Raw genomic sequence first — 13314 nt, 5'->3', positions numbered from 1 at the left:
CATGCGACACACAACTTTATACTTCTCCTTGCAAATGAAATGATTGGCAATCAGTCACACAAATCATGTTCATATTGCAAGTTTGCACCGAGGACGAAATAAGGCAATACTGTCCAAACTAGTTACTGCGCTGCGTTGTTATTTGCATGTTACCCTGGTGTTGAATATAAATCATATTTGTTTGCGTTATAAGGATGCACTTACACGCACAAATCGAACATTTTACGAAAATGAACGGAACTAAACGTGTGTAATTCAGAATATGAACATGCCATTGGATGGGAGTTCACACGTTTCACACAAAAATTGACCTCGGGAGTTATTAGAAGGACTTAATGTTGATAGCAGCCGTAAAACACATGCACATGACATTTATTGTATAAGGATTAACCATATTATTTTCGTTTTCAATGGATTGTTTGATGTATAAGTATAATTCATCAGGAGTTATATCTAATATTTTATGGCTTTACAAAGCTGAAATCAAATAAAACAGATTCGAACCGCAAATATCTTAAGCGCAAACGACATAATAATAACTAGGGCCTGTGAAGATCCTGTACGTAATTTTTCGAACAATTGGCAATGGCTTCAAATTTAAACATTCGCTTTCCTGATACCCGTCTTAAACGTGATCTATCTGAGGCTTATGTATAAACGTTTTGCTTCTGAGCTTGTTTCGGTAGTTTTTCACATGAGTAATGAATAAAAATTGAACTGCTGTCGCTTTTTCAAGATGATTATTATTCATTTACAAATAAAAGATTGCAGATGCGGTTCCAGATTTTGACGTTAGAGGTGGCTCAACGTCGGACGAGCACCACCTTCCCGTGGAATCTACAAAACTAGTGTTACTGGGGATTTGCGGGAAGTCGTGCATTGTAGTGCAATTTATACCTATTTGTTTTACCTTATTGACATGACCTGAACATTTGGACAATACAAGGCACTCCGCGGGTGCGACCCGACCTCCAATGGATCCGTTAGTCCATTGTGGAAGTGTGACAAACTAGTGACGAGACTAACAACCACAGCACCAACGGGTGCATTTATTTTCATGAGTAAACTTTTCAATGATAGATTTTAACAAATTGATTAAAATCTAATGAAGCTTTTAAATAAAATAAATCACAATCTTGCATTCTCAAGAACCGATCAAATAACATCCATCAAGTCAGAATAATGCTGACATAAGTATATTGTTTTGTCGTCATCATCGAAAAACTTTATAGAAGTTCTTGCTTTAGTGTATAACAATACTTATTTGCGCTACTTCCAGTTTTTTTTAAAGAATATATCATATCAAAACAAACATTCTCAACTTTTCCGAAGGTGTTTGCCTATGTGTATAACAGGCTATACAATCAATAAGACAATTTTGTCAGTTTTGTCTCAATTATGCTAAAAGTCACACTGGGATACGTTAATGTTCATTTGTCAAGCAAATTGTCAACAGAAAATAGATACAAGAAACTGCAAGTGTCACCTCGATCTCTTACTCTAAGAGTGTCTTTGTGACTTCTGGCACTACCGAAGGAGCAAATTTAAACGATATAGAGATTGTAAATCATCTTCAAGAGAGGAATCAACCTTACAAATCATTCAGGCACTACCACCTGAACTATGAATACATGAATACAATTATTGTATCTTGTTAGATATGTCGATTCAAGTCTTTTTATTAAGATTAAATTGCTTATCCTGAATATTCATCAAACCAGCGTAATTGATTAAACATATCAATTATATAGTATTTCAAATCTTCTTTTACATCGACAAGTTTATTTAAAAGACCATTAATGCGAATTTGACATCACGTCTATGTCCACTGTACTTACAGTATGTTGTTCACCGTTGGTAATCAATCTAATCATGGTTGGACAATGACTTATTTAGAAAGTATAATTTAAAGCATAAACTGTGTAAGCATGTTAAGACAAAATGGTATAACATACCTGTGCCAGCGGATCCACTTTCTTATTAATTATTCCATTAAATGAAAACGACATGTTTGAGTGTTCCTTTACAACACATACAACTGTACTTAGGAAGCAAGGATGGACTATATACATAAAACTACCTGTTATATCATACCTCGTGTAATGAATCAGAAACTACATGTACACACACTTATTGTGTATTTGAAGTTTTAATATATATGAAAAAAGCTACAGAAAGCTTAAGCCAACTGTCGGAGTTATTAAAATTGGTACTGAGGCTTTGTTTCATGTTTTATACGTTTGTAAGTAAACGTATGGAAGTAGTTTACAATGAATACGCTATTAAAATGAACATGCCCTAGTGGAATGTCAGAAGAATACGATCCATTAAACAAAAATACTGTCTGCAATACAGGCACTGATCGGGAGAAAAGCAGATCAATAACATACTGAATGACATAGTTTCAAACATATCAATCGCGTTTTACCTACCGAGCTCAGGATCTATGAAATAGTTTAGTTTCAAACGTATCAGTCGCGTTTTACATACTGAGATCAGGATATATGACAAAGTTTCAAACGTATCAATCGCGTTTTACATACTGAGATCAGGATATATGACATAGTTTCAAACGTATCAATCGCGTTTTACACACTGAGATCAGGATATATGACATAGGTTCAAACGTATCAATCATGACTGTTTTATCCGAAAGAAATAATAGTCATTTTTACCATGACATACGTACCTACTATGTTTGAAGAAAAGTTGTAAAAATTCACTGCTCTTAGACGAATTGTTCAAGTAAAAGTTACCATGCCATTGACCTTTGATATTATGACCAGGAATGGTCATCTACTGACTTTTACCAATGTGTATACCAATATTCTACAGCAAGTCGTTTAAAAGTTATTATCGAAAATGACGTGTACATAGTTTTCCGTTTGTTTAAGCCACGGTTTACAAGCCACACAAACATGATACATCTGCTTGCTTGTTTTTCACATACGTATTGAAAAAGACTTATTGTCAATCGAACAAAGCACTGTTACATTGCAAGTGTGTACCAAAGACAAAGACATCTTATATTATCAAAACTAGAGCATTTAGACGAGTGATAATTAGGGTATACACGTGTTAATAGGAATTTGATGGTCACCTTTGGCTACAGTGTAATTGATGCATAAGTCTTCTTCAAAATCGTCATGTCCATAAATCTTGAACAATAACATGTTCTCACCCGCACTTAGATCCGTTTGCAGTATTTGTAAGTTTGACGAGCATACGTCAAAAGTCGAAGTAAAACAACGGCCTAACGGGTCTCCATGTGCATTTATTTTTATGAGAAGATATGTGTTTATCTTGTTAGATAAAATAAATCACATTTTTGAACATCCAATCAGATGACAGTCACAACGTCAAAAAATGCCGCGGACTTAAGTCACGTCATCATCAAACAAGGCCATTAAAGTTCGTCATTCATGAATAAAAAAGGTTTTGGTGCTTCAATTTTAATAACTTGTTATTTGTCTTTCGCTTTTATTTTTTTCTGATATTATAATAGTCAAGAACACTTTCTCACTTATAATCACACAAAGAAGACCTAAGAATGCCTTTATTACCCGAAAGGAATATAAAGAGCCCATGCAACTAGTTACGACCTAAAACATGTTTTATCCGGAGCTCATAATAGCCACATAGTGTTATTTTATAAGGAAATCCACCTCACAATATCGTTTCATAATATATAATATCAAAACGAACCATTCTCACCTTTTCAAAGGTTTTTTGTCTTAATTGGCCAAAACAAGATATATAAGACACTTTTCAAGAACCATGCAAATGTATGTGTAGATCACGCTGATACACTTCATTGTCATAATTCAGACATTTGGTCTTTGTCCAGACTAATTTCGATTTCAAACTCCATTCTATCCGACCATGGAGCGAGTTCACTGGAAGCCAAGAGGTCATACACGATTGTACCAAATACAGAAACCCCAGCAGCAGTCAACAGGACAATACGCCACTCCTCACTGCTTTGCTGAAAGAAAATAAATTAATACGATTTATGTTCTCTTCACTATGTTGAAAGTCTCATATCATAATGGTTCACTTCAAAGCAAATTTTCTATTAAAAACCTGTAATTTTCAGTGGTTAGTGAGCTCGCTTCTCATCTAAGCGACCCGGGTTCGATTCGCGTTCTGGGCGCTTGCTAGTTTGGTTTGTGGTCACCAAGTCGGAAAAGTAGGTTTTCTGCGGGTATTCCTGTTTCCCCACAGTACAAGACCACACTCCCAAGTAGCAACGTGCCATCGAGAGTGATTAATTTAAGTTACAACAACATGTTTCACAGTGGGTGTAAAAAAGTTAAACTAAGTTTCAAGTCATACGATATCTTTATTCCAAGAGTGTAATGATTAATATAAACTATTTTAGTATTATAAACATGAATTAAATAACTCACATTTTTTGTGACTTCTGCCACTACCAATGGAACAAATATACCAGGAATGGATGCAATTGTGTTGGAGATCCCGAATAAAATTGGTGAAAACCTGAAATACAGTAAAACTTGGACAAGTCAGCTTTTGCATATATATCAAAGTCGATATCAAGGTCTTACTTAACGATGGAGAGAATGAACATCATCCACCGGAGTGGAAAACAACTTTACAAATCATAAAGGCTATACCGGCAAAACAATGAAAAATGAATAAAATAAAAATAAATAGAAAGACCAACAACAACAGAAAGCAAAAGAACTCAAGAAAACAAAAGACAATGAAAACACAAATTCTTTTTAAACCATAATTCAACACATGTAAGGATTTTCGTCTTAAAACGCTTAACAAAATAGAACTGGGACATCCGATCGTTTATTATGTACTTAATATCAACTGTTGACATTTTAAAGAAAAAATACATGCATATTAAAAGGAACTACAAAACGCAATGAGGACAACGTTGACGATACCTGGGCGACATATCGACGTATGTACTTAGGTATCCACTTGCTGCTCCAAGACCTCCGAAGAACGTGCACAGACACAGGAGTACAATCACGAGATACCTTTTCTCGCAGGTAAGGAAACCAGGGACGGATATACATGTTGCAACGCCTAGAAATGCTGTAATATGCAAACAGAGCAAAACTCTTATGTGACTGATTCATAGTCAATAAGATATGGAAAACATGCAATGCTTTATAGATGTTGACAATAAAAGGTCGCACTTCTTACAGACAGTCTGTAGAAGTTTCCTTATTTTGGTGATAGAAAGTAGTTTCCTCGTCCTGATTTGGTCAGCAAGAAGTCCCGAAAGAGCTATTCCCACCATCATACTGAGGAAGGGCAGCGACGAGAAGACCCCATTCTACAAAGAAAATGTAACCTTTCTTCACATCCATTCTGCAGAGAAAATGTAACCTTCTTCACATTCACTCTACATAGAAAATGTGACCATTCAGAGAAAATGTAACCCTTCCCCACATCCATTCTACACGGAATATGTAACCATATAGAAACAACTGTAACCGTTCAGAGAAAATGTTACCGTTTAGAGAAAATGTAACCATTCAGAGAAAATGTAACCATTTAGAAAAAATGTATCCATTTGGAGAACATGTAACACTTCTACATATCAATTATACAGAGACAATGTTACACTTTAGAGAAAATGTAGCCCTTCTTCACATTAATTCTTCAGAGAAAATGTTACCCTTCAGAAAAAATACATTTCTGTTCTGACTTAAGACAAGCATATCGGTTGTGTACTTACGCTCTGAATGTCAAATTTTAGAACTTCTTTGATATATTGAGGGAGACACGATAAAATGAGGTAAAAGGTCCACGTGTCACAAATATGTGCGACCAGAGGTCCATATATTGGTGTATACGTGACGATATCCAGCCAAGGCACTGGGGAAATCTGGCAAAAATGAAAAATTTAGCTTGATTGTTAAGGCATTTTAAGCAGCGCTAAATCTCAATCGATTTCATTTTCCGACATGTGTTAAGGTTATGGTTTTAATGTAAAAAGAGTGGATGATCCAAGTGACCCAAAACTAACGTTATAAACAAGTTCATGCCATCAAGACAATATGGCCATCATAACTGAGAACCAAGGAACAAAACTATACTACAACACATTACTACTAATGAATATAACTAAAAGCGATACGCCTGATTTTGCTGGGGTTCTGTTAACGGATTCATCTAAAGTCTTTCTCAAAAGCTGTATTTCTGTTTCATTGTCTTTGAGGTCACTTCTTGGAGTTTCTTGCACGATAAACCACCAACAAACAACAAAAAGTACACCGAACGCACCTGCAATTCATAAATAGGAACGGCATGAATAGCTAAGAACATACATGCAGCTGAATGAGATATAATAAAGTAATGTATATTGAAATAAGTTTCTATATTCTAAATTTGTTTGTGTAAAGGGAGTCAAACGTGTAAATGTTTCATGAATTATGTAATTTCGTTTTTTCTGTGAAGCAAAAGACATTAATATTTTGAATCTATTTGGAACTTCAACATTATCATATTTGTCACACAATCGTGTCATGATCAAAGGTGAACATAAACAACTTGCCGTATATATAGAATATAGACCCCCATCCGTTGTCGAATCCATACACACAGAGAAGACCCGATGACGTGTAACCAATAATTGCACCAAGAATCTGACCTGCAATGTAGAAACAAACTCTGTGGTGAAACATATCGACGTTCAACTAGCTAGCAATTATTTAAAAAAAAATGCAACCGAAGAGTCAGACTGTCTAGTAGAAGTACTCACCGAACCATACTATCGAGATGAATCTCGTTCTTTCATTCTCACGCGCCCAAACAGCCGTCAATTTGAACCAACCCGGTAGCGCTAGACCCTGCATTAATATTACACCAAATTAATTATTGTAGCTTGGTTTCAAAGCATGTGGCCAATATATCATTTATCCTGTATGTATAAAATTTCTTTCCTTTCGATAAATGAAATACAGAACACTTACTTTTAAGAACATAGAGACGACAAATAATTTACCACACTTATTCCGATTACGACCCTTGCAGCAACCAATGTGTACGGGCTGGTCCTCGCAAGGGATGGGATGAGTAATGTGACGAGAGACCCCAACCCCATAAACGCACCAATCATCAACTTCCCACCGAATCGCCCCGCTGCCCATCCACCGACGATCTGGACAAAGATGTAACCGTAGAAAAATCCTGATAGTATAAACGATTGTGTTCTTTTGTCTCATGAGAATTCCGCATTCTGAAATAAGAAGTAAGCCAGTTTTAATGTGCAAATATTCGTAAAAATATATTGGAAAAATACAAAGCAAAATCAGACACGCAGGTAAAAATAAAAACCAACCTCTTTATAAGATTCTGATCCGATCTCAGCGCATTGCAACATGTCGACATTGACAGTGATTGTAAGAAGATTTTTTTCATTCCCTTTTTCGGTTAATTGGTCAACGTTATCCTTAAGTTGAGTTTCATTGTGTATTTCTGCGTGCCCTATGTCATAGTTGCCACTTTTGAGAAAAGAAAGATCGGTTGCATTCCCTTCACTGAGCGGCGATGTAACATCACTGGAGGACGTATTGTGGGTAGTGCTGGCCATGCACACTATCGCAACACTCATGTTAGTGTTGAGCCCGTATCCCAGGACACCAAACCACATACCCATATACGCAATTGTCCATCTCTTTGAAAGACACGCGGCCTTCTTTGGTTTCTTAGATTCTTCAACAGAAGTACTTACTAATGACACATATATAACATTTAAATGCACATGTAATTATGCTTACCAAAGAGCATAAAAACTCTTGCAAAACAGTTCACCGTCACGTTTTATAATTATTTTTAAGATTTAAAATCACTAACAAACACAAGATGATGCGATGTTATGTTTAACTAAAGTAATGTATATAAATCGTGGAAAAGAGGTACAACACTGACAAAATAAAGACGAAACTGATACTCGCAATTCTGACATATGATCTCACCATTCAACAACCCCTTTTCAGTTTCAAGGGCCCCTTCTGCCATACGGGATATGTACAGGCTTTATACGACTGAAGAAACTGCAAGACAACGGAGAATGTCAAATCAAGCACGTGCTGCAGTGCAACTGTTACCATTTGAATAGTTTACTACTTGAATGCACGCGGTGGAAAAACATATCTTGATAAGGAATAGGATAAATCAGCTGATGAACAGCTTGTACGTTGATATATATTGTGATATCAGCATGACAACTTTTGGGCATAAATATGTTAAATTCACCGCAAAACTCTAAAATTCCTTATTTGGAATATTCAAATAACAAACATTACTTGTTAAAATATACTATTCATATCTTATTTCAGATCTTTGATTTCCACTACAGGTGTGTTTTTTGAAACTACCAAACCACAAATGCAACTTTAAAACAACGTTAACATCAACATTCCTTATAATAAAAACCTTCGCCGTTTGTAATCAATCGAATCATCTTGTTTGGAGTTCAACTACTAGTATGCAATTACTAAAATCCAGATTCTCTAAAAAGGAAGCATAAAAGTTCTTCTGTCAACCGTAAACTATATGAGAAAATAAAAGGATATAACATACCTGTTTCAAATGATCCACATCCTTCTTCGTTCTTCCGTTGAATGATCACGACGCGTTTATATGTTCTCCAATGAAGCATACGTCTGTATTTATATGTTATAATGTAGAAACAAAGATGGGTTGTGTACATCTACCATGTATCTTATACCTCATGTAACGGATCTAAAACTACATATATGTACATAAATTATTGTGCAACTTTTATATAATTTAAGTTTTAAGCCAGTGTTTCTGGAAGAAGATTTAGAAATGATATCGGTATTCTGGCTTTGTTCGTGTTTTATACATTTCAACTTAAATGTGCTGATACATTTTACAATTAAAACAATAAATATAATACACATACCCTAGAGGAATGCCAGTAGTATACGATCCGTTAAATGGCAATGCATAAAATACAAATATTTATGAGTTCAGTGTACATCAATGCTTACTATTGAATAACAGGAGAGTAAACATCATATCCCATACAAACATTGAGAAAGAAAGTGGTATCGGAAGAAAACCAGATCAATAACATATTAAGGTCAGGATCAATGATGAGCCGAAAACAATAGATATGACAGCTGCTTATGAACTGAATGTATCAATTAACATCCAATAAAAGAATGCAGTGTTTTCAACGTATACAAAAAACGGAATAAATCTGAATAAATAATACAAAACATGGTCAGTGAAACAAGAGTTCATTGGAACTCGAGTCTAGTGTTGGCTTAATCTTCTAAGCATGGCCAAAACCTCACACTTGAAAACAAAGAAGGATAACGCAACAAAATAACTTATAAACTGATCTATTTATTACAAATTCTCAACAACCGCATATCAACATTACCTGAACACGAAGGAACAAAGCCGGAGCAACAGTGTTAGCTTTTAAGGGGTATAATAAAGTAATTCAAAGACAACTATTAGACAAAGCTTAACAAGGTTTAAAATTATGTCTTCATTTAGTCTAATAAAGAACTTATCATTGTACAAACCAGAAGAAAAAACAATGACAATATTATGAAAAAATGAAAATAATATATAAATGCTGTGTAATATTCTTCGGGATGTAAAACCGAAATGAATCAAACGTTAAGATTTGCAACGCAAGCACAATATCAAACGTGTCCTGTTCGGCGTCATGGTAAAAATGTCCTTCTGGAGTTAATAATCAGTGACGACTTTTAATTATTTTTTTTAATGCGATTAAGCCTATAGAGTGACCTACTCAATTAAATTGTATTCGGTAAATGCGTACCATGCTCTTTGCAATGTTTTGCAAACTCTTAGACATATATTTATATGTTTTCGAATGGGTACGGTACACGCACGTTTGGTAAACCTTGACGTTTAACGTATAATTCTTAAATCAAATGTTTGCTATAGTAACATAGCAACATTCTTTACAATATGTTATAGTTCAGTAGCTTTTCAAACACTTTCGTATAGCTGAATTAAATTTGAATAAAATTAACGAACACGTTTGGAATAGAAAACAATCTTCACTCATGCAACTTCAAATGAATGTTGATTAGCATAGCCATTTTAATTTCGAAACAGGGCATAACAAATCAGTTGAAAAGTAACCCTATATGTCTTCTAATTCAATTCAATAAGCAAATACTACTTGCTATCACAAATTGACACACATATTAACAAAGATGATAACCTTAAATAATCCTAACAATCTACCATATTAAATTACTAAATAATATAATTTATAAGACCATTTAATAGGTTAGGTCCGTTCAGTCCAACCATCCGAATCTGAACGACTATTTAGCGCCTAAAAGCACCCTTGTAGAAGTAATAACATGCGAACTTCTGGACATTACATTAGGTCAGAGTAAATAATTTACCTTTAATTAATAAATTTAAATGTAGAAAATTATATTTCAGTTGAAGGGACGCCCACTTTTACCGTATTGGGCGTTACATTTCAGTAGAAGGGACGCCCACTTTGACCGTATTGGGCGTTATATTTCAGTTGAAGAGACGCCCACTTTGACCGTGTTGGGCGTTATATTTCAGTTGAAGCGACGCCCACTTTGACCGTATTGGGCGTTACATTTCAGTTGAAGGGACGCCCACTTTGACCATATTGGGCGTTACATTTCAGTTGAAGGGACGCCAACATTGACCGTATTGGGCGTTACATTTCACACCCACTTTGACCGTATTGGGCGCTACATTTCACACCCACTTTGACCGTATTGGGCGTTACATTTCACACCCACTTTGACCGTATTGGGCGTTACATTTCACACCCACTTTGACCGTATTTGGCGTTACATTTCAGTTGAAGGTACGCCCACTTTGACCGTATTGGGCGTTACATTTCAGTTGAAGGGACGCCCACATTGACCGTATTGGGCGTTACATTTCAGTTGAAGGGACGCCCACTTTGACCGTATTGGGCGTTACATTTCACACCCACTTTGACCGTATTGGGCGTTACATTTCACACCCCCTTTGACCGTATTGGGCGTTACATTTCACATCCACTTTGACCGTATGGGCGTTACATTTCACACCCACTTTAACCGTATTGGGCGTTACATTTCAGTTGAAGGTACGCCCACTTTGACCGTATTGGGCGTTACATTTCAGTTGAAGGGACGCCCACATTGACCATATTGGGCGTTATATTTCAGTTGAAGGGACGCCCACTTTGACCGTATTGGGCGTTACATTTCAGTTGAAGGAACGCCCACACTGACCGTATTGGACGTTACATTTCATTTGAAGGGACGCCCACTTTGACCATATTGGGCGTTACATTTCATTTGAAGGGACGCCCACTTTGACCGTATTGGGCGTTAAATTTCAGTTGAAGGGACGCCCACTTTGACCGTATTGGGCGTTATATTTCAGTTGAAAGGACGCCCACTTTGACCGTATTGGGCGTTAAATTTCACACCCACTTTGACCGTATTGGGCGTTACATTTCACACCCACTTTGACCGTATTGGGCGTTACATTTCACACCCACTTTGACCGTATTGGGCGTTACATTTCACACCCACTTTGACCGTATTGGGCGTTACATTTAACACCCACTTTGACCGTATGGGCGTTACATTTCACACCGTTTTAAGGCTTGAGACCACAAAACTCTAATTGAGTACACGTGGAGTTGATAATCATACCAAAATGTACTAGATTTCAATGAAAATCACTTTGTGAAACATACCTGGAAACATGTTTGATTTACAAAAACAGTTTCATGTTTAGTTAACAGTAAGAGTGCGTAATATGTTGCGTATATTAACAGTAAACACACTTATAAAACACGGATATGAAAGGAAAAACTCATATAAACTGCAAATCTCCTGGCAGTTCTGTGTTTGACTTAATTGGAATAAGATTGCATAATAATTCTTAAAATAAGCTTCTACAGGGAAGGGAGCACAATTATACAATGCATAATCAATTCACTTTTCTCCCTTCGGTACTGCCCCAGCAGTGAAAATAGCTCAATTGTGAATGAATGAGCGAGCGAGGGAGTGAGTGATTGAGTTAGTGAGTGAGTTATTGAGTCAGTCAGTAAGTGAATGAGTGATTGAGTGAATGAATGAAAAGAAAGTTTTGTCGGCAAGCGAGTAACCAATAGAAGGATTAGTCGCTCAAGCCCTTCAGCACTATCAGAGCTTTCATTAGAAAATGCAATTTGCCGGACGGACACACTGTGTATAGAAAACCCGTATTAACCTAAGACCCGAAAGAGTTTTTGCATTTTCGTTACTGAAAAATCAGCCTTTCGTGCAAAAACTGTCTGCTCCGAAATCGGCAAAAATATCTACGGCCAGCACGGAAATCCATGGCAGGGCAGAGTACAGGTGAGTCTATACCAGTAAGACTACATCAATGACAAGTATATAAAAGGGACACAAATAAGTGAGTAACTATTCAGAGAAAATGTAACCCATCTTCGCATAAATATGTTAATCACAAAGGCTTACACTATGAAATATAATTTTGCTTCGACCGAAAGACAAACACATCGGTTGTGTACTTACGCTAGCAATGTCAAATTTGAGCACTACTTTGATATCTTGGGGCAAACGAGTCAAAATGAGGTCAATCCAATCCATATCCATCCAAGGCACTGTGAAATTCTAAAAGCGTGAAACAAAGTAGTTATAAATCACGCTCGATTCCGTTTTATCATACATTCGTTTAAGTTGAAAGTTTTAATAAAAGGACAGTGATGATCAAAGTGACACAAAACTCAACTTTGTACAGTTTAATGCCAGCAAGGTAAAATGGTCCTCCGAAAAAACTAGATCAAAGTTTTACTGCAAACATAATCAGTTAAGAATACAACTTAAAGCAATACCCCTGCTTTTGCCGAGGTATTGTTGACGGATTCAACTAAAGTCATTTTCAATAGCCGAATAGCTGTTTCTTTGTTCGTTAAAGTCTTGCCGGGAGTTTCTTGCAAGATAAACCACCAACAAACGACTAAAAACAGACCAAACACACCTGCAGGTTATAGATATGAACGAGATATCTCTTCATACGACATACATCGAATTTGAATGAGTAACGATTGTTGAAATATATATTCAAATTAGTCACAATATTTAAATAAGAGTAAGTAAAGGAAGTTAATTGTGTGAATGCGTCATAAATTTTAAGTTCGTATTTTTCTATGAAGCAAAAAACATTGATCATTTGAATGTTCAGACATCGCCAACCACTATGTCGGATGGTTGAGACGTCAGCAAATACTTCGATATAAAAAGCATTCGATTT

General features: G+C 36.1%; 1 protein-coding gene across 3 annotated transcripts; it reads right to left on the bottom strand.

Annotated features, from left to right (window-relative positions):
* Positions 1 to 3480: 3480 nt before the first annotated feature.
* LOC128231198 (vesicular glutamate transporter 2-like) lies at positions 3481 to 9004 on the bottom strand. 3 transcript variants are annotated; one of them, XM_052943696.1, is made up of 13 exons: positions 8918 to 9004; positions 8572 to 8654; positions 7965 to 8042; positions 7328 to 7701; positions 6992 to 7225; positions 6749 to 6836; positions 6542 to 6637; positions 6125 to 6270; positions 5723 to 5872; positions 5185 to 5317; positions 4920 to 5073; positions 4410 to 4500; positions 3481 to 3985 (listed from the first exon to the last, which is right to left on the bottom strand). In XM_052943696.1, exons 5-13 carry the CDS (start codon positions 7103 to 7105, stop codon positions 3818 to 3820), a joined length of 1140 nt encoding a protein of 379 aa, XP_052799656.1. In that variant the 5' UTR covers positions 7106 to 7225; positions 7328 to 7701; positions 7965 to 8042; positions 8572 to 8654; positions 8918 to 9004; the 3' UTR covers positions 3481 to 3817. The 3 variants fall into 3 exon arrangements, with proteins under 3 accessions (XP_052799656.1, XP_052799654.1, XP_052799655.1); XM_052943694.1 differs by having other exon boundaries at positions 8572 to 8739; positions 8918 to 9000; XM_052943695.1 differs by having other exon boundaries at positions 8572 to 8733; positions 8918 to 8977.
* Between the last annotated feature and the right edge of the window lie 4310 nt (positions 9005 to 13314).

Source organism: Mya arenaria, chromosome 4, assembly GCF_026914265.1.
Source record: "Mya arenaria isolate MELC-2E11 chromosome 4, ASM2691426v1".
NCBI classification, from domain to species: Eukaryota; Metazoa; Mollusca; class Bivalvia; order Myida; family Myidae; genus Mya; species Mya arenaria.
The sequence above is the reverse complement of the archived record's forward strand: the minus strand, read 5'-3'. Positions and strand labels throughout refer to the sequence as shown.